General features: G+C 37.7%; 1 protein-coding gene across 1 annotated transcript in view; it reads right to left on the bottom strand.

Annotated features, from left to right (window-relative positions):
• The window catches only part of RADX (RPA1 related single stranded DNA binding protein, X-linked), a 29571-nt gene extending 8037 nt beyond the window's left edge, over window positions 1-21534 (bottom strand). The window contains exons 1-12 of the mRNA XM_085319710.1: window positions 20799-21534; window positions 20046-20188; window positions 18274-18466; window positions 14149-14257; window positions 13904-13995; window positions 13687-13809; window positions 12405-12512; window positions 10429-10596; window positions 9658-9818; window positions 8933-9144; window positions 7729-7797; window positions 1945-2024 (exon numbers count right to left, since the gene is read on the bottom strand). Of these exons, the coding sequence (XP_085175836.1) occupies window positions 1945-2024; window positions 7729-7797; window positions 8933-9144; window positions 9658-9818; window positions 10429-10596; window positions 12405-12512; window positions 13687-13809; window positions 13904-13995; window positions 14149-14257; window positions 18274-18466; window positions 20046-20188; window positions 20799-21378 (2038 nt within the window). The 5' untranslated portion in view covers window positions 21379-21534. The remainder of the gene's footprint in view (window positions 1-1944; window positions 2025-7728; window positions 7798-8932; window positions 9145-9657; window positions 9819-10428; window positions 10597-12404; window positions 12513-13686; window positions 13810-13903; window positions 13996-14148; window positions 14258-18273; window positions 18467-20045; window positions 20189-20798) is intronic.
• Between the last annotated feature and the right edge of the window lie 1217 nt (window positions 21535-22751).

Below are 22751 nucleotides of genomic sequence, written 5' to 3'. Positions count from 1 at the left end.
AAAAAAAACATTTTGAAACATTATGTGTGGCCCAAGTATCAGTAAATGGAAAAATAAGTATATGTGATTTATCATCACGGAAAACAGGTGTCCAGTTTCATATGTGTATCATAAGTAGTAAGGCTGTTAAAGAGAATATAAGCTTGCTGTCATTTAGAGTAAGCTAGCATCTGCCAACCATTAGTATTTCATGTAAACCTAACAAAAATATTGCCACTAGGACTGACACTGTGCAAGTAAAACATGCACATCCATTTACTAGCTCAATATAATACAATATTCACATAGTTATTTCAAACTTATGTTTGATAGGAGATCATTTATTTCAGACTGCATTCAAAGTGTCAGTCAACTGAAGTTAAATAAGGCTTCTTAGGAAGGTGGAAAATAGTTCATATAAGAAAAGATGCCGAAGTTCTCATTTTTCGAATGTGGAATATGGTACCTCTGTCTGCATCTTGCAAACTCTGATAATATGACATGCAAAGAAGTCATTTAAATTAAAGTCATACTTTAAGTAGCTAAATATGCTATGACATTTTTTTCCTACTGTTAATAAATGCATGCATTCCATGCATGCCTTCCCCTTCTCCTGCTTTTTTAAGCCAATCTGCTTGAAAACAAACACATGCATTTATTTTATGAGATCTACACAATATCTTAACAACTCTGAAGACAGTATAGTACAATAAACACTACAGCTATGTCTACCAAGAATTCCTGTAAAATAATTATAAAAGCCCAGTTCAACTCCTCATTTTTAAAAGATGGAAATTTCACCAAGGACGAACAACATAAAGTCATTATTTATCAAACTTGCTTACAGATACACTTTCTGATTTTTAAGGAACATATTTTTATATAGTACCTACTGCTGGTCTTTTTCCCTTGAGTAAAACTCCACTTTATATGGTTACCTGTACAAATTTTACTTCAATGTGGAAGTTTTCCCATCATTTCAATCTCTAATATATTAAACATTTAAGAATATTTACTGTAAATTCTATTGCTTTAAAGCAACAGAACGGAGAAAACTACTGTAGCAACCTATCAAGAGTATGAGTGGAGTATATTAAGACGAACTGCTGCCTTGCACAAATAAAAAGTTGGACAATGATAGACATAATATGAGTACATATAAAAGTAAATATGCTGATGTTAATGCTGTGACAGATGCTAAAAGTAGACAGATTTTTAGATAAAGTTACATGAATCAGACTATGTTTAGTCAGCTTTGAAAAGAGGAAAACATGTCAAAATATTTGCATGAAATAAAAAAAAGACCAAGGTACACTTAATGACAACTAACAAATTAGACTTATTCCTTTACCCCAGAACAGATTTCAAGGAAGTAATGCTTAGAACATGCGTTCATATTTCAACTGTAGAGGAAGAACAGGAATTTGATAACACTAACATGAAGAAAAAAAAAAAAAACAACAAAAAAAAAACAAACGTTGTTCTAACTACTGCTTTTTATGTTCCATCTACTTCCTCCACATCCTGTATTTGCCCCTTTAATTATGTACTTATGCAGCTTTGAGGCTATCTTCCTGAACAGGAACAATTGCATCACATAGATCACTGTTGCAAGGAAACTGTCAACAGGAGATAAAAGTCTTTTTCTACTAAGTCTACCACGCAGTGCTTCTGAGGTACAAAACTGACTTAAAGCTGGTCTAAAGCAACATTAAGAATTTATTCTCCATACTTGAAAACAGCCCCACACTATCCCTCCAGGCATCCTCCAGAACAGGTCAGGGACCTACCCAAGCGCTACAACATTAACAATACGTTGCTACTGTGGCTCCCTAGAGGTTGATGCAACCAGATGCATATAAGAGCTGTCCTGTAAGGATAACTCTGTTGACTGTTTTGAACCTGAAGAGAGGAAGCAGACTCAAAACTCTATTAAAGTTAATGTAACAACTATTTGAAACATACCTGCACAGTAGTGTAAACTTTCTGATACAACCTCTCCATTTTTATCTTGCACAAAATCTTCATGCTGAAATTCATTCAAGCTATTAAAAAAAAAAAAAAGGCATAGTGTATATATTTTAAAATCTATTTAACTTCAAACACTACACAGCAAAACTTCAAAACTTGACAGGTTTCTACTGATAAATGATACAAATTAGAACGAAGGAGCATTAGTACCTGGTTTCACATCACAAGAGGTGGAATATAGCAGTTAGTGAGATGTACTGTGCTCAGTAAATCAGTTTTGAAGAGCTCTGGACAAGAATTGCATTATTACATTGCTCTATGAAATAAACAGAAAAGTATTCTACACCTCCAAAAAAAAGTCTACTGTTGGTTGCCCTTTACCAGGCATCTTTTGGGAACAGCATGACACTAAAACCTGAACATAAGACTGCAAATAGGTTTCTAACTTTATTCTAAAAGAGGACTCCAGGGCATGCTATTATACTTACATATCAGCAAACTACAGCAGTCAAAAACAAAGCAAGAATGGAGCAGAGATACCACTCCAGAATCCAAAATGATAAGAGAAATTGCATGCAGGTTTTCCTTCAAACATACTACCTTGCCAGAACAATCAGTTCAATGAAACAAACTGGATTTTTGTTTTACTTTCATTTTTAACTATGACTTTTGAATTAACTGTAAGCAACACTATTCTCTAATAATTGCTAACCAATTGCCTAGGATATTACACAGTAGAAGAACATAAAATATATTACTTCAGCCACACCCTTGTAAAATAAGCTCTTGGTCCCATTTATTCCTTTCTTCTTTGCTCCATTGCCCTTTATTATGATGTCTGAATAAACTTGGGGGGGAGACTATTGTGCATGATAAACAACTGAGACATAGGCAACACTATATTCAGGTACCATTAAAATTCTAGATAATCAAAATAGTAACTAACAAAATACTGTAACTGCAAATACACAGAAAAAAAATGTGAGAACAGTAAAGAAGGAATCAAACCTTACATTCTGTTTTGTGGCACATTCTATATTTCATTTAGAGTTTTGCATGACTTTTCCCATCTCATATTGAGGATAAATCTTGAAAAATATAATGTGAATGTTTCACAGTAAATGAAAAATATTTAAGATAAAATTTAAGTGGAAGGAAATTCATACTCTGAAACCACAGTGTAAATACATTTTATGAAGTGAACTGTCATCTGTGGGCTAAGTGTTAGAATGATCTTATTGTGATCGGCCAACTTCAGACACAAAAGACTTCTCATTTTAGCAGTAGGGACTGTACAAATAAGCTTCTAGATACTTGATTTTGAAGATAAAAAAAAAGCTACCTCATAGAAAACTTTAAAACAGTGTGACCCTACTTGCTCCCCACTACCAACCCCAGCTTTTGAGCAGAGTTACGTTGAAAGTATTGGTAAATGAAAATTTATATGTGCCCTTATGGTCCAAAATATTTTTACAGAAGTTTTGAGGTGCAGGGGAACCTCAAAGATACATACAAGATGGCAGACCTGAGTTAGTGTAGTGGTATTTTCATGCTTTTTTTTTTTTTTTTATGAAAGATAGCAAGATAGCTTGTTTCCTTCTAAAAAGGTAATTCATTAATTACATCATGCCTACCATGTTGCTATTGTTAAATAAAAGAATGTTCCCATAAAAATAATATCTTATGAAGGATTTCAGTTAATTCATTTTATAAGAACCATCACGGAAAATAACTACTATTGTACATGTATAAAAATACATTAAACATTTAAACACAAGCTATACTAATAAATTTCTAACTTATTAGAAGACATTAAAAAGTATTAACACAATAAGTCTAATTAAAAATTAATGCCTACAAAATTAACTCTCCCTTTGAAGACTCAGACTTCTCAATTAGAGAGAAGAAAATCTAGTGCACCTTTATGAAGAAATTGACACGTCAGTTAAGATACGTTTTTCTTTTTACCCATTACATGTCAACTTCACTCTTAATTTAAACAGAGGATTAAATCAAGTCACACCTCTGACAAGTTGATATTATGGCAATGGTTCTTTTCCTCTTAAAACTGTATATTTTTCAAAGTGAGGAGATCTGATTTAGAGCTGGTAGTGCCTCTGAAAAGCACAGAAACAACTTGTCACAGTTTTTCCTAAATTCTAGCATAGATCTGTGGCTGTAATGATTTCTCATACACACCCTGACGTGTTATCCTCACAGGACTGCTTCGTGCTGGACTTTGTGTGAACAGTGTAACTTGTGCTGGGCTGACAAGCAAGGGGAAATTATCTGCGTACACTGAACAGCTTAGAAGCTTCTTTTCCAGCCAGAACATCTGCAAGCCCCCTGACATAACCCAAGTCCTTCAATTCATTGCAATATGCTTTGGCTGTTGTAACCCAAAGCATTTATCTTTCTATTTGCCCATGCCAGTTTTATGAGGGCTTGCAATATACTCATTTGCTGTTCCCAGCTTGCGTTCTGCAGGCTCTCCATTTCAAATGTGCTCACTTAGGTATTTCTAGATGCATTGGTATTCACTTTTTCAGTCTTTTTACTTTAAAATATTGTCAAGGAAAACAACATTAACTGAAGTAGAAGGCAGTAGAAAGCCCTGATATAACAACGACATCTTGTGATCCACACCTGTTTCCTAGCGCTCAAAAAATAAATTAAGGAAGAAAATAGTTACAACTTGTAGTTATGCAAGAATGATGAAAGGGCCTCAAAACAAGCAAAGAAAAAACCTTGACAAACATAATAGATTAGACAAGCCTTACTTTACAAACTGGTTTGATACCAGCTTAATTGAAATGTAATGTCATGACAACACTATGATACTGTCATTTACTATGACAAGTAACAGACAAAGAGCTTTCCACAATAATTTGTCTATATAATTTGATGGTTTACTTATCAATTTCACACGTTTTGTGAAAAAAAAGGGGGGAGGAGGTCTGAAAAAACCATCAGATTTCAGGAAACTTTCGGCCATGCAAATCTCAGACTGAATTTCCCCATGTGATAGAGCACGATGGGTAGAGGAGCAGAAGGAAAAAAAGAGAAAGGGGTCTATGGCACATTAAATATTTTAGGAGTGAAACTGCAAAGATAAAAGCATACAAATAAGTTATCCTGATGCAATTTAGAGCATGAATATGAAATACATCAGCAATTCCATAACTGCAGTGCTAAACTTCTACGGATTAAAATACTAAGAAAACTACTGTGTTTTTTTTTTCCCATTTCCACATAAAAATAAGCCTTTCTGAAATTCCTGATTTTTCTTCATGGACAATAAGCTATCAGTTAAGCTACTTTCAGGTATATTAAATGCTTAAAAATACATTTATGTTGAATGTCTCCACCAGCAAGATATAAATATCAATGATAATAATAAAGTAACCAGTTTCCTCTTACCTTTTCCTTTCTCAAACCCTTAATAATCAGAACTCTTCTTGAACATCCTGGTAATACTGTATTACATCACATTAATGACAGCTACCTCAGAAATGTAGGAATTGAAGCTGTCAGATAAAGAGCCTTAAAATAAACTATTTCTATTTAAAAACAAAAAAAACCCTTCAACAATGCAACAGCATGCTGAAAAACTGCACAGAATACTTGACACAAAATAAATTAAGCTAGAACCTGAACTTCAAAACACATATCTACTGTTTTTATTTTGTCCATGTATTAAAATGCTTCATGGCAAAAGCTGACGTTCTGCTACTTTTAAGCAACAGAACAGAAAATGATGCAAGTTTAAGGTACATTTTTTTTCCCCATTTTTCTTCTGCAATTTGAAGCATTCAGCACAACTTCACAGTTAATTACAGAAATACTCTTGAGTTACCTTTTAATTACATAGAGTGAAACAGTTCTCCATAATCCAACACAGACTTTGTCCTCCTTTAGCTGAGGTTCTAGTACTAATGGCATAGAGTGGACACACAGGTAGCGAGGATAGTAGCAGATTGAGAAAAGCAGAGAACAAAGTAAACATGCCTTAACTTTTTGTTTCACTTGTAAAAAATGGGGAGAAAACATTCTTTCCACCACCGCCCTCCAAGAAAAAAAAAAAGGAAACATTTTTCAGCAAGCAAAAGAATCCTCAGATTCCAAAAAATGTCCTGATTTTCCTATAGACTTATGCCACAAGTCCCCCAACACTCCTGCACCACAATACCCCCACGTGCTTCCTATGTCTCATGACTACATTGCTGCTTGTTCACAAGACAGCAGGTGTCAGGCTCAGCTCAGAGACATGTATGTGCTGATGGACCAGTGGAGTTGGCTGCTGTTGAACAGAAAGCCTAACAGTTGAGTCTGGCCTGGGTTACCCTCAGGGGCTACATGACTTGAAAGAGACCAGTCTGCCAGACATGTTCTTAAAGCCTGGTATCAGACTGAATGAATGAGTTGCAGGGTCTAACAGCCATTTTTCCTACAAAATGCAGTATCTACCAAGACGGCAAAAACAAACAAAAACGTGAGCTCAACAGAGCCTATTTTATCCCACAGAAAGGCTTTTCTGAATACAGCTCCCCAAAAATGTTTTTTGAGAAAACAGGTGTACATGTAAAGAAATAACATTGGCTGAATTGTTAACATCTTATTATCAACTCTGTTATAACAAGTTTTGCTATATCCCTAGGATCATGATTTTTCTTTTTGGTGAGGAGGGAAGAGATGCTAAAAGGAAGCTGAACAGTCAACTAAGAGTCACAGATATTCATGACACAGGTTTAAATCACCATCTCCAAGGAAACAGACATTTAAACTGATTCACACCAAAAAGTTCTAATGTTCCTTTCATCAGGTTACTCAATCTGTATTTGGAACAAATGAGAAGAATTAAAGGCCCTTAAACAAATACTCACCAAGTCTGTAGTAAACCTAAGAAAAGGTTACTGCACAACCATTGTAATTACACTAACAATGAAGCTGCCAATTATAAATTTTAAAGTAGCTTTTATTCTAGACTAACAAATAAGAACAGGCATTTAGCTTTCATATTATTTTCCCGTTTTTAGTTATTATTTCATTAGGCTCCAGACTTGTCAGGGCTCTGGATTTAAAACTCCTACCTAGTTTGCTTTTTCAAATACTTCTCTGGATCCAAACTGAGTTCAGTAAAGACTTAGGGTTGGGCAGTGGAAGAAGGAGCCAAATGAGGATTTGATTTAGCTCAGTTGGTTAGAACGTAGTGCTAATAACACGAGGGTTGTGGGTTTGATCCCCATACGGGCCACTCGTTTGGGGGCTTGACTAGATGATCTCTAGAGGTCCCTTCCAACCTTACCAATTCTGTGATTCTATGAAATGACTTATCATGGATAACTACACTTACACCTCAGTAGCACCAAGGACCATGTGTGGCTCAATTATCACCAGCAAATCCATGCATGCTAGCACACTGTTCACTCTGGTTGATAATTAAGCATCTCTCCCTCCTACCTGTGACTTTCCTATTTAAACTGTAATCTCTAAAACAAAGACTGTGTATTTCTCTGCCCACCATGAAGGGCCTCAGTTCCTATATATCTCCCCTAAATACTACTACAAAAGTGTTCTTAATAGCGCATTCAACATTGTATTTCAGAATAATCTGATACGTTCAAACTAGAATTAGTGCCTAGGAAGCAAGCAGAAAATTTTAAAATCTACCCTGTTCTTTTATTTCACTTCCATACTGATTCTTAGCCTACGACAGTCTGACTTCAGATTTGTTTCATCACTGCAATTATTTAACACGACTATTGTCACATGACTTACCCGAATTTCTTTGTTGTAGATCGTGTGAAATAAGCATGAGATGATACAGGAATAACAGATCCACTTCCCCTTAAAATAGGAAATTCACCATTATTGTACAGTCTTCCATTAAATTAAAATATATGGAGCAAAGATGCATGCTTTTTTTTTCAGGAGAAAAGCAAAACCTATTAAAATCAAATTTTGGAATTTTTCTTATAGAAGGGAAATCCACTAATAAATGTGAAGTAACAGTGCAAAGATAGAACTTCTGTTCACTAAGGGTTTACTTACCTTAAGTTTTCATTCAATCTTAGTTATATTTCATCTCATATACCCTCAAAATGTTCTGAATGCCTGACCTTTTTTACATGATGAGAACTGTACATGAAAAAAATCATGGTTTGCTAGATTTTTTAAGATTGAATCTCTCAATACATACTAGGCTCTGTAACACTGCATATGGCTACACTGGATTTTGCACAAACACTGCAACAATGGGAAATCCTTTACAAGCAGAAATTCTACTCTTGAAACTAACAAGGTTGCATTAGAAAGAACTTTTTTTTTTTCCTTATATTGGATTGATATCCTTTGCCTATGCCTGACTAGGTGCAACACAACTGCATGACCTGTAACACAAACAGAAGTAAGTACTACAAGTTATTTTGAGCCTTTAGGTTACTACATTACTGTCCTCTATTTGTCTTTCTGACAGCAAGTTACAGCTGCATGGAATACCTTCCATTAACCAGAAAGATTCAAACACACAAGCACTTTTTTTTCCCCTACAGAATAGGTACACCAAACATTATTCCTTCTGATTCTGTATTTTCAATGAAGAAATCTTATTTCTTCACCACTGTAGCTGATGCTTGTTCCACATCTAATTACTGAACTATCCCTTGCTCAAGAACTAACAACTATTTATTCAAAGTCTCCAAGATCAACAACAAAGTAGCGTAAATATTAGCCAGAAGAGTGCATCATCAACCAGACACATCTGCTTTAACCATTCATTAGCCTAACAGTGTAACCATCATCATCTGATGCTAACATATATAAACTACCTCTTAAGAATTGAGCTTTTAAGCTTTTTGTACGCTTTTCTGCAGCCTTGGTTCTGAAATAATTTACTTAAATACTTCTGAGAAGATTCACTACCTATTTCTACTGCTCACCGAGAAGTTACCTTTCAACCTAATACTTTATGAAAACAGCTTACTGTTCTGTATCTGTATGTAATCTGTGTGTTATCTTTCTCTTGACTGAACTCTTTCTTGGTAGTTGAGCTTGAAGCTGATGTCGTTCCCGAGGAGAGTAAGGTCCACCAAGAAGAGACTTAACTTCTTTATTTTGAAGGTTTCTGGTTTTTCCCTTGTGAACACAATCTTCCTTTGACATGACAGAACTTTCAACAGATGGAGAAGCAGCTTTCTGCAACCACAGGTAATTATTTAATAGTTAAAAAAACACTTCACATGGTTGCTTCTAACTCAAAAACCTAAAATTTTGTTTTCTTCAAACAACTTTTAAAGCTAACTGAATTATTTATCCTACCTTTTGAAAGTCACAAGAGACTAGGAGGTATATCTAACAGAAATTCTCTTATCAAATTAAGATAAATTCTGTTTAGAAAGTGACAGTGAGTACACTGAAGTAATAAGCTCTCCCACATTCTATTTTATATTAAGTTACCTGGTCAGTTGATAACTTCTAAACACTTACGTACTTTTATGGAGGACTGCCAGAATACTCTCAAGAAAAGCACTAGATCATTGTTTTTAAAAAGTTTTAAACTATGACTTTCAAAAACTTCTTTCACTCTCAAAATGGCAAATACAGTTAACTAAGAAGCAATATAACTATGTGCTGAGTTCATACGCAAAATTCTCGGTTCTCATTATGATCATAGTTGCCCAAGTACTATAGCATTAATTTGCACTGTACCTGAGCAGGTTCCACTCCCGAGGCATCTTGAGCTGCATTACTAAAGCTGACGTATCTTATGGCACTAATTATTCCCTGAATAGCAATGCGCTTGTGCTCCCTGTAGTGCAAGTCTTCAATCTCTCTTCCCATTTCACCTATGGCTTTCAAAATCGATTCAACTGCAAAAAGCAATTCCCACGAACAAGCTTTAAACAGAGTATCAGAATGTCTGAACACAAGACTCAAAAGAAAATTGAAGAGCATTTCTGCTTAATATTTAACTGTTTTAAAATTGAACTTTTGAAGAATTTTAAACCTTTTTGTTGTTCACATCACATGAAAAAAATTGAAGAATATACTTTTCCAGCCCACAAGCATCTTTTAGTATGTACTAACAAATAGGTATCATTACTTGGTTCCAGATGAAAGTTTTGTTATATTTTTCAGTATAACTGTCGTTAATTTTGATTTAGCATAATATTCAGAGTAAAACTTCTGGTGGGAAGATCTGCAGCTCAAGTTGTTACAGTTTGCCTGCAGCTCATGGACCCATGACATTTTCTGTAAGATGAGGATTTAGCATATGATACATCTTTAGTTGTGAAAGTTTCTCTCTGTAACTTTTCTGAAAGTTATTAATGCAAACTAAATCACAAGCCATTATTAATACAAACTTGTGTAATATCTAAAAATATCTGTGTTGCTTTTTAAATGAACTGTAGTTTTAAATGCTTGGAATAAGACTGAACTGAAAAAGGCTATAAATCTTAAAGACACTTGATAGCGTACCTTTATTGTTTTTACAATATCTCAAAAAGTTACTTGGAGGGCGTGGAAAAGGGTAATAGCCACCAATGACAGTTTTCTTCATTTGATCAGCTTCACTCTGTGTTTTAGTCCACTGAATAAAGTTTTTCACTTTGGCATCCTTGGTGTATGGCTGGCCCTTGTGCCACCCTTTAAAAACAAAATGATCAGGTATCAAAGAATAAAGTAGGTTACCGTAATCAGTTTTCATCTTGAAAGTATCCTGAACAGCCCATGGAAAAAAGAATGAAGAAAAACTGTACTAGAGAATGCAAGGAGATCTACTCAATGGTGTATAATGAAATGCATATTTTGAATTCCTTGACTAACACTTGCATTTCGAACTGAAAGTTAGATAAATATTGAATAGTAAAAAGAAATAAAATGATGAAAAAAATGCTGATAGAATACTCTTGCACATGAGCATACAAAATAAAAGATCAATAAATAGTTCTATTACACTGAAGAGGACCTACACTTTCTTCTTTCTTTTGTAATCTCAGCAGGAAAGAACACAAGTCATCTTTCACAGGTTTCAGCCAGGATTTTTGCTGAAAGGCGACTGGTAAGATATGAATTTATTGCTGGCCGATTTAAAATCAAGATACTAACTCTAAATACTAGTTTCAGCAAGTAAATTGTAACCTGAACAAGTCTGCTTCTGAACTGTGAATTGAAATGTATCTCCAATGTTTTGCAATCTCTAGCTTCGGTTCTCATTTAGGACCCAAATGAACATGAAATGAATTCAAGTTAGAAAGAGGAAAGTTTGGACTGAAACATTTAATGAGAAAGCCAAGCACAAATGACAGAGAAGAAACATGAGGAAGAAAAATCTTAAGCTCTTCATTTAGGAACAAATTAAATCATTAGAAATCTGTTAAGAAAAAGATAAACTTGCTTTGCTAGCCCAATCAAGCACAAAATGCTTGTCAGGGAAGACTGTGTGTATACTACTGACTAGGTTCAGGTAATTTTCTAGCACGTATTTTTCTCTGTTCCTACTCATCAGTGGTTAAGACTCAGACCCATTGGTGTGCGGGCTATTAGGAATACCGAAGGAATGAGCTGGATAGAAAAACGTGGGAAAGCTACACCTATCAAATCTTGTGTTCCCTTGCAATTATGCCAGTACACCACTCACCTGCAATACTGTGCTGCGTGACCTGTCTCCTGATTCAGGAGCAAATGTGCCAGAAACAGTTGCGCCTCATCCTGCCTGTGACATGCTGACTAACAATATCTAGCATACAGTATCACAGGGCCACAGAGCACTGCACTGAAGCAGAGAGTATTCAAACAAGTCCAGCTAGAAGAAACACACTTTCATTGCAGCCCAGCACCACATCCCTTTTCAAGCCATGTAATCTGCATACAGCCTTGCACATTGGGAAAAAAAAACATAAGAGCGCTCCTTTTCCCCAAGAAATACAGTGAAAAAGGGCTGATGAATTGCACAAACTTAGACACAGGGTGTGGGACAATCCCTCCCCCAAAAAAAAAAAAAGATAAGTTTAGCACAACTATTTTTTTTTTTTGGTAATAAGGAAATGTGCAATCAAGGAAAACTGCAAATTTTTTTTTCTTCCTTTTTTCTTCTTTTAAAGGAAGTGGTTATATGCATTGTTACACTATCAAATGATCAAAACAGTCTGGAAAGAATTAGTAAATATATGACTTAAGCTAATAATAGTAGTTATGCACTTTTTAATAAGATACATCCATTAATGTCTCATCAGAATGTAACCCCCCACTTTTCTTTGGCAACGTTATTTCATTATAAATTCAAGGTTAATTCTGATAGGCAAACTTATGAAAACTAATACTATGCACATTTTTTGTTATAAAAACAGACTTTTCTCTGTTTCAATGAAAGACATTGACCTTGAAATTACTAAAATATCTTTTTCAATTAAATAAGATTATAACTACATAAAACTGACACTAGCTTGAGTTACCTGTAATGAACATTTGACTTTCATTTGAAGTCGTAAGGTAAACTGTCCTAGAAGGATTCTCCGTGACGTCCCGTACCACTCTCATCTGTGTACACACCAAGTATGTCACTAAAGAAAAAAATGACTTCAGTTTTCCTTGATACTTCATTGATTTTAGGATTTCAAGGCTGATTTTACTGGAGTAATTTTAAGTGAGTGCTCAAACACAGATATTTCACTTCTTGACCCTGTAAATGCTTCAGCATGCATTCAGCCTTCATTAGAAGTTACAACATGGGGATGTAAGTTGATTTTCAGCTTGAAAGTACTGTGCAAGGAAACTTTCAACACACATATTAGCACTAAGACATGAGGAACTTAATCAGGTAGGATATCAGTGAATAAACAGTAATAATATGAACATCAGACAGCTGGGTTTCCTAAAGGAAAAAAAAAAAACATAACAAACATAGAAAGCACAGGAAATCATGAGGTGCCACTGCAAAAGTTCTGAGTAAGCGTATAAACTCACTCTTCAGTTAATATTTCAGTTAAACACAAGAATGTCATTCTTTGCCATTTCCCACAAAATTCAAGAGGAATGCATCCATAACCTTAACAGGGTTGTGCAGCTGGTCCTGCATCATATGATATAAAATGCACACGGCACCAACCAATGCTAATGGAAGGGTGAGTTTTTGAAGAGAAAGGCAGCAAGAGGAAATATTTAAAGCCCCTTTAAAATTCATAATTAAGGTTTCCTCAGTTTGAAATTCATCATTACTAGCTCACATGCAATAACTAATGCAACTGGGGGATGATTTCTGTTTTGTCAAAAAGTGTTTATTCAAGGAAATGAAGATCTTCCACCTTCATCTTTCTCTTCCCCTACTCCTTCCTAATTGTTCCCCCTCTATAAAAAAAAAATCACTTATTTACAGGACAAAGGGAGTAGCAGACTTTAATGGTTTCCTTCTTACTTTATTTACCTCGGATGCAAGTGACATTGTTTCAAGTGCTTGAGGCAGGTTTTTGTTTGAAACCAGGTCAGAAAAAAAACAGCCCCAGGCCATACTGCCTATTTGCCTAGGGTATACTGGCAGATTACAGTACGATAAGGGTTGCCAATACTTAATGTGTTGCATTTTTTAAAAAAATTTGAATAACTGATCAGCTATTTGCTGATTTGAGGAGAAAATTTGGCAATTTTTTCTTAGTCAATGGCAATTACATTTAGAATTTGAAATTAGTAACCAACAAGAAAAACATTGCAAGCAATTAAGTACTATGAAGAGATAAATACTTGGGTGAATACGCTCAAACACATCTGGCTGAGATGTTGCAAATAATTCCAGAATGAATGGTTGGTCTGAGGTCCCATCAATGGCATGTGCCCAGCGATAGAGCCAGAAGTCTTCACCATGCTCTATATAAACAAATATGAAGCAAAACATATAAACATTTCTTCGAAAAGTTAAAAATGATTTGATAAATTTTGAAAGTGATATTTAAAGAAAAACCTCTCTTTCTTGCTCTTTCAGCCCGTCCTACAAATGTCACAAGACCAATAACATCACAGGAATGATTGTTTGGCAAGTCATCCAGTTCTGACCTAAAAACAAAACAAAGCAAAAAATCTGGTGTTCATTAATAATAAAACATAAAGCTTTCTCAAAAACTTCTCAGAAGAAATTTCCAATTAACATTCTATGTAATTTAGTAAAAATTAACTTCCAGCTTAAGAAATAACAAGCCTTTATTTTACCTTGTGATAAATCGATATTTGACTTCAGGCAATCCCCATTCTGGCTTCACCATTTCTTCTGGAATAATACTTATTTTAGTAGGCGGGTCTCGAACATTCAAGCTGATTTCTGATGAAGAAAAAAAACACAACAGCATTTAAGGTATGAATACAAATTCAAAAATTTTTACTTTAACGAAAAAACAACTAAAGCCAACTAATATTTATTAAATCACGTATTCTAACTTCATCCCACTACTTGTGAAATTACTAAGCAAGTCTTATGACTTTAGTTTTCATCTAGATAAAGTAAGGAATTCAGGTATGGTATTCAACAATGCAATGATTAATCTGACCAATGCTAAACTTTCCAATTCTCAATATAAGCCAATTTATTCTGATCCAGCCAGATATTTTAAAAATCAACAACATGTACTAGTAGAATATTAATTAGCTATGAAATACTTTTTACACTAGCTTCATCCTCAAAAGTCACTACAATTTAAAACTGACTTGCAGAGAATGAAGTATAACAGAAGACAAAAACTAACAGCTCAGAACTTCTGTATTTGATTTATGTTCAATTAGTTATTAACATGATTTAAATATACCATGGCCATGCAGGAAAACAACAAGTCTTTTCATGTGTATTCTATTGCCCCCGAAAAATTAAGTTTATCAAGCAGACTGCACAGACACTGAATAACATGGTGGAGTGTTGTGGAAGGCAAGTGGAGGAAGGAGGGTTCTGCAACCAGACAAACAATATGGCAGGAATGGTTTCAGCATCTAAAATATGCAAGATGATACCCTATTGCATCTCACCACAAGGCAAATTTTGCTGATATTCAACACCAATTTAGTTTCTATAAGATACTTTGATTTGGGTAAGGGATCACTCAAGTAATGTACCCAGAAAAGTAATTAAACAGGTATAAATAACAAATACAGTTGTTTATATAACAGGCCCTTTAAATTTACACTATGCATCTTGAGAACAAATGTATCTTGAAGACAAATGTGGTTTGCATCTAGTGTTTCAAGACAATATTTCAGATAAAATTTCTGAGAAAAATGTTCTTGCTTTATTCATCAGTAGTTTCATCATTTTAAGATTAGGTGGAAGTCACATACTCAACCTGAGACCGTACTCTGGGATGATTCAGAAGCTAAGGTCAGTCCAACCTACTAAAACAGCAGTTTCCATCAGTACCACATAAATTCAGTGATCTGTGAGATGCACACATCACCCAGAGGCTTCTTGATGGAACTCAGGGTGCTGATAGCAACTTTTCAAGCTCTAAGACCTACAGCTGTAAACTGCAGAAGCAAGCAATGTAGACCTCGCTTCATAAAAATGTAGGACTGTGCCAGAAGCACAGTCTTGTGAGAACTTTTAATCTTGAAAGCACTTTCCCTTGCAGCCTAACAAACTCTGACTTTGTTATCTTTCCAGATGCATTTTTAACAATTTACAGGTGAAAGATTTTAAGAAAGCATTGGGAAGGTGGAAATTGGAACAGATTATAAAAAGAGTAATGCTTACTCAAACAATTCAGAATAATGGATTGCCTTAACTAGCTAGCTGATGAACTTTTTGACGATGTAGTGTGCACTCTTTAAAAACCTGAAATATCAACCCATATAGGGGTATATACATTTTAGGAAACATTCAGAGAATATCAGAGATTTTTATACATATTTTTATATTAACCAAGAAACTACTGAGGCATGAATTTGAACTATATTGTCATCTGAACAAAAATAAAAAAAAAAAAATCCAAAGCTACCTATGCTCAAGAGAATCAGTAAATCTGATCTACCCTAGGAAGTTTCATAGATATTCTGTTCTCTTTAGTCTCTGTTTTTACAGGCCAGATGGACATAAAACCCATTAGTCCATGGCATGAAATGCTTTGCAATTTATATATTGGGAAAAAAAAGAAGAAAAAAAAAAAGCTTTGTGCTGAGAGAAGATACTGTACATACACATTGAGAAGAACCAAATTTTTTTTTTCTTTTTCTTTTCTTCCCCCTTCCCCCCCCTCCGCCCTTTACAGCACACTTACAGTCTGAAAGTACTCCATGGCACATCACCGTGGAACAATTGTTTTAATTCTTCCATCACATATCTATCATCATGCACTGCCCATTGGACTCATTTCCCAAGTTGATCCCTACATCAACATTTCCACCCCACTAACACTTACAGAAATCAGTAGTGTAATGTCACTAGAACTATTTTTTTTAAAAGTGCTATTTGTTCAAAGAGAAAATCATCTCAGATAGCAGATTTTATTATGTCATTTTGCTGCAGAAAGATTTGCAGCAATTATAATTGCTGTGAGGCTGGCTTGTAATAATCAGCAGCTTCCTCCATTCTCCTCCTCCCAAACTTCCCTTTCTGGCTAAGTACTTCTCTCTTCTGCCAATTATTCACAAACACTTCGGACATTAAGATCTGTTTTTAAGGCAAAAATACACTGGACAGAGAATACACTGCTTCTGGCAGTGAAAATATTGTTTATTTTCATGCAACTGCAGCAACTGCATTAGGAGACTGTCACCATTAATAAGTTATATATACACACACCAACCTTCACTAACACATATTTGTTTATTTCAGGGAAGATATTTGAATTTTCTGATTTTTGGCCATTATTTTATTCCAGGTATGAGTATGTAAGAGAAAGAACTTATATTCAGGGAAGTAGGCATGAAAAAAATGATATAATGTAGTTTGGAAAGGTTATTTTTGTTATTCTGCAGCACTGGTATTTTTGTAGCACAGCTCTCTCAAATATCTGTCACATTAACCAACAGCAGAAAAGAAACAGTTTTTGCCAAGGAATACTCTTCATCTGTGCATTACCCATGGTGCTACTGTTTCAGTAGAGACAGTGGTCATCATTCCAACTTTTTATTCAATGGAGCTTTACAGACAGACTTTAGTGTCTAGGATAAGCCCCAGTATAGGAGTCAGATCATGTGATAACAAGATTCAGTGATCTGGAAGAAGGGGTGAGCAATGCACAAATAGTATTTGTATTATTAATCGGAAAGTAGAATTAGATTAAAATATAGTACCAAAACCCTGTGCTTACAACCCCAATACTTGAAATCAGGAGTCAGATTTTTTTCATCTTTCTTAAATAAAGGTTTTAACCGATTTTGGCAAAAAACCCTTGTAGATGTGATCCAAACAAACAGAGAACAGTAACTACCTGGATGCTAAGAAACTTGTTAGAGCTAATATTTAAGGACAGGTACCACATCAGTTAATGTCAGCAATGGATCACTTGCCGTATTATTTCTGCAAAAAGCTACATTTTACCTGTTTTTGTAACATGGTTAAAAGACTTTTCATTCGTGAGACAGAGGAACAAGAGATAGGATCTTGGTTATATAACATCTGGATTGGCATGAATGAATTTTCATGAGTTACACAAAAATGAATTCAGCTAGCTCTACCTTTCAGCAGTTTCTAATTCTACTGACAGTTAAAATATGTAAAAAGCCAGCATTACTAGAACTCGAAACAGAGAAATGAGACATTAGGCTATCAAGACAAGTCTCACTTGCCTAGAGCAGTGAGAGAGAAGAAATCTTGGTATTTGAGTAAGAGGCTGATAATACTTTCTGTAAGGAGACACACATACACTTTCTTTGCCATTCTATTCTGCAAACACCTTCCACCTGAATAGCTCCCAAAGTCTCCAGTAAGAGTTTTGGTCTTCAGATCTCCTGCACACAAGAAATTTCTCATGCAGAAATGGTACCGAGGATGAAGCCCATGATTACAGCAACAAATGCACGAGGCTCCGTCTTAAAACTGGGAATAAGGGGTCCATTACCAAAAAGGGCATCAGTAAGACAGGATGCAAAGTCGGAGGCAATATACCCAAAATATGCCTGTCAGGTCTATGCCCATCAAATCATAATCCATGTTTGCAAACCTCCATCAACATCCTTTTCAAAAAGGCATCTGTGTTTTATCTGCCTTGAAAAACAAACTAGAAATACACCACTTTAGTGATCAGAAGGCTGCCTAACTTCACTGGCACTCTTGTAACTGTCAGCTGATACAGTATTTCATTTTTACAGCTATATTTCATTGAATCAAAACAGAGCTCTGCAATACTTAACCAATCGTAGCAAATCTCTTCATCTGTGAATCCCCTGGGGTCGGCTGCGTTTTAAAGGGATAACTGGTTTTGATAGCATACTGCTCAAGAAGTAGTACTGTGCCAACCTTCATACTGTTATACCATTCAGGACATAATGAATTCCACAACACCATTGACATCATGCCTGAACCATCAGCAACTTCAAAGTATGCCTAAAAGGAAAAAGAGACAAAATACATTCATTTGTATTTATCACCATTCTAGTAGTGCTTCTTTTGGATAATGCATCAGCTATAATATCAGCATCATGAACAACAACTCTTTTAATTACAAAGAGATGCAGAGTATGTCCCAAAACTTGTACTGAAAACTAGAGTTGAAGAAATCTCCAATTTCTGCGTAAGAATCCACCCACAACTACCCCTGCCCAAATGCTTATCCTTCTAGTGCTCAGTAAGGGTAAGTGACACCAACTTGACTCAGCGTTCTTCAGAGGAGATTCAGGAAGTATCGTACACAAGAAACGACAGAAAAGAGAGTCTTCCTTAATAAAGTAATACTTCAAAATATTCATGAAGAGAAAGTGTAATTTGAAGGTTGAATTATTACAAGATCATTGTATAAATTGTTATGATCAAAGTACTATATGTAATTGATTTTCAAGCAAAAAGTGATTCAGAAAACAAACAAAATGAATCTCAGCTCCACCAAAATGCTCATTTTATCCACTCACCCACCAACCTCAAGCAATCGTCTGTCTTTGTCCATACTACCACTTACTCTCTTTAATATTCTCATTCCTAGATGCCAACATCTTTTATCCCCTTTCTGTTTCAAATCCCTCTTTTCCTAATTCCACATAATATGCAGATATCATACACATTAATTCTTGTTAGTTTACTTTTATATTCCAAAATACTTACAAACCAATGCACATTGAAATTAAACTATTATAACATCTTTTGCTATTCCACTGTCTATCTAGTAACAACAACACACAATTCTTTCTTTTATAAAAGAAAGAAAAGACTGCATAGAGCAAAAAGCATACAAAATCCCTCTAATTTCTCCAGCTAAGTCAAGTCTGCGTATTGATTCTGCCATTAATACCAAGAAACGTGACTGATGAACTTCCATGAAAGTTAGAAGCACCATCTAGACTGTACACTGAGAAACATCAACAAAAGACAAAGACTTATCTTCATGCAAAAAACGAATGGAAACTTAGAACAAGAGAATAACACAGCCTTTCATTGAAAAGTTTCATATACCTCTCTCCCCACAAAAAAGAATTCATGTAGGTTATGGAACTTCTTTGTAAAATGTTGCCCTCCCTTCTCCACTTCCAAGCAGCACTACACAAAAATAACCATTAGGAAAAGCATTAAGAACTTTACAGTACACTAACCTAACTATCTGTAAGTCATCAGATGAAAGAATTAGGGGAAATAGATTGTTTTGTTTGCTCATGTTTTTTTGGCAAAAGATAGTTACTTTGTGGTATCTGGGTATGGAAGCAGGAGTTAATCTATCTGTTAAGCTATTAAAAACTCTAAATACCTTTACACCAAAACCTCAGCTGAAACACATGCCTCAGACTTTGTACGTATGACCACCACATCCATAGTTTCCATACTTTTAAGGGCTTACAATTTTTGTAAAAGTAGCCTTTTCAGCATAAATTCACTGGAGCATAATTCTTAACTGTATGTGCTATATAGAAATAATAATTTCCCAACATCCTACAACTATTGTTCAAGAGTGCTAACCAATGTCTTTGTCTCTCTTTACCTGATAGGGCATATCCATTTTTTTGTCTGGTTTCCCGTAGTACCTTAGTCTAGATTTGTGCAGCACCCTCACGAGCAGTGGCTGGAAGTGAACTCTGCTTCTCCAGGTCATTTCCAGCTGACCAAGAGAAGTCAGCTTGGAAACTATGGAAAAAGGAAAAAAAAAAGAGCAAAACAGACTGTTAATGATTGAACATTTGTTTTTAGTAGTAAAGGTTGCAGATCAGAATTCACGTGCATTTTCTTAACATTTCTGACATTTAAAAAGGCTTATTTGCTAATACTACACACCTTGAAACCCTGCCCCGAGCTACCTGCACACGGCACATATCTTTATTTTTTTTTCTCACTTAAAAGAGACTAGTAACACTTTTTGAATTATACAGAAGTGTTTGTCAGATGACATAGCTGCAGTAGTTCTGCATATGCCTCTGCAGCTGGCCTAACCCCTTAACAGCCACCGCATCTTCGCGGGCAGTTACTAGGTGTACGCGCTCGACCCCAAAGAGCGGCCAACACTCCGACCGCGGAGCAGGCCTTTCTGAAACCTGAGAAGATCCGGCGCAAGCACCAACGCCACGTGTTTTCCATTAAGGTTGAGGGAAAAAAGAAGAACAGTCTGACCTGAGAACCCCCCTCGCCAAGCAGCCGGCAAGGGCTGTGACGACCCGCCCCCACGGGCGAGCGCCTCACGCAACCAGCGCGCCGCTTCGGACCGCGGGGCCTGCCTCAGGGCAGCAAACGACTCGCTTACCGTCGACGTCCACCCGCGCCGCGGGCTTCTCCGCCAGCCACATGTCTCCGTAGGGGTCCTCGTTGTTCCAGAGCGGGAGGTAGTGCTTCTTCTCGCCGCGGAGGGGCGGCGGGCGGCGGCGGGCGCGGGGGCCGGCGGCGGCGGGCGCGGCGCCCCCCGCCCGCTCCAGCCCCTCCAGGCAGAGGAACCCGTAGTTGAGGCGCTTCTCGTCGTAGAAGTAGGCGCAGCGCGTGAGGCGCAGGCGCGCGCCGGCGCGCAGGTGCGCGCGCTGCACCAGGCCGTTGAGGTGCGGCGCCAGGTAGCAGCGCTGCTGGCAGGCGCCGTCCGCCACGGTCACGTCGTACCAGTAGTGGGGGGCGACGGCGGCGGGCGGCGGCGGCGCCTCGGCCAGGTAGCGCTCCACCGCCAGCACGGTGACGGGGGGCGGCTCCGCGGGAGCCACGCTCAGCTGGGAGGAGCCGCGCACCTCCTCAAAGACCCTCTGCAGCCAGGAGGCCCCGCTGGCGGCGCCCGCCGCGACCCCCCGCCTCTCCTCAGCGGGGCGGGCGCTCCCGGGGCGCTCCGGGGTCGCCTCCTGCATGACAGCTTCCTCGCGGCCCTCCCCCCCGCGCCGCCGAGAGCGAAAGCCGCCGGGGGCCCGGGCCGCCGCTGGGGAGGGGGAGGGCGGCGGGGCTCGGCGGCCGCGGCCTCCTCCTGTCACGGGCCGAGCCGGGGCGCCGCCATGGCGCGAGCGGGGCGGGGCTGCTGCGCGCGCGCGCCGCGTTCCATTCAAAGCTCCCAACGGTCACGGAGGGGGCGGGGAGGGGCCGCGGCGGCGGGCGACGGCGGGCGACGGCGGCGGGCAGAGCTCGGCGGAGGGGGGGAGGTAGCGGGGAAAGCGAAAGCGAGAGGAGCGGGCGAAGGGCCGCCGGCTGCAGGCACCTGGGTGGCCGCGGAAAGGTGTTCTCCGGAGAGCCTCGCTTCTGAGCGCCCCCGGGAGCTGCCCGCGCGTCGCTCCTGCGGTGCGGGCCCCGCCGCGCCGGCGCTGCCCGGCCGTGAGAAGCGGAGCGCGGGGCCTGCGGCGCCGCAAGGCCCCTCAGCACCTGCTGGCCCGCGCTCCGGCGCCGGCCCTCCCGCCGCGTTTCCTCCCGCCGCGTTTCTGCAGAGCTGGCACGTCATCTCCGAGGACTTCAGTTCTTATTTATTTTTTGCTAGGGTAAACCAGGGCTATTGTTCCATCTCTTGAACAGTAAATATAGGCTCTTTATTCCCTTGGTCATCTTAGCGACCTTTTCTGCACCTGTTCCTCCTCCTCTTTTTTTTTTTTTTTTTTTTTTTTTTTTTTTTTTTTTTTTTTTTTTTTTTTTTTTTTTTTTTTTTTTTGAACAGTTTCATAATTACTGGTTGCTGCATCCATAGCAGGACGGACCTCTAGTTGTCGGGGAACTGTCTCAGTGGAACCTCCTACAGTTGTGTTTATCTTTCTCATAGCTGCAGAGTGTTGATAGTCATAATCATCCTGCTTTTGGAAAAATTCACCTTTCTTCTTTGCTGTTTCTAATAACAGCTGTTAGGAGAAATTCTTGTTATTGGTCCCTAAGTGCGTGACATCACATCTTTTACTGTTGAATTTCATCTTGGTGCTCAAGATCATTCTGTTCTCCTTTATGATATCACAATCATTTATGGTGTTAGTGAAACTCTGAGGATTAATAACTTAAATATTTAGTGCTATTACTTCTTGCTTGAAAAAGTTCCTATTCTAATCTCTCTTCATTGCTTTGTCTCTCTGTTTTTGTGCCACATACAAATCCAATTGGATTTTTCAAGCTGCTTCAAATGTTGGGCCAGAAGCAGTTCTGTATGAGCTCATAGCTTGAGAATGATTGTGTTCCCAGTCTTCTGCCTTTGAGATTATGGGGCATTTGTCTTAGGGAAATTGGAAAACTTATTGCTTGAACCATTTAAAACAGA

This window comes from Rhea americana, unplaced genomic scaffold, assembly GCF_003343005.1.
Source record: "Rhea americana isolate MKP2758 unplaced genomic scaffold, rheAme1 scaffold_6, whole genome shotgun sequence".
NCBI lineage: Eukaryota > Metazoa > Chordata > Aves > Rheiformes > Rheidae > Rhea > Rhea americana.
Note: the sequence above shows the minus strand (reverse complement) of the source record. Positions and strands in the feature narration are given on the sequence as shown.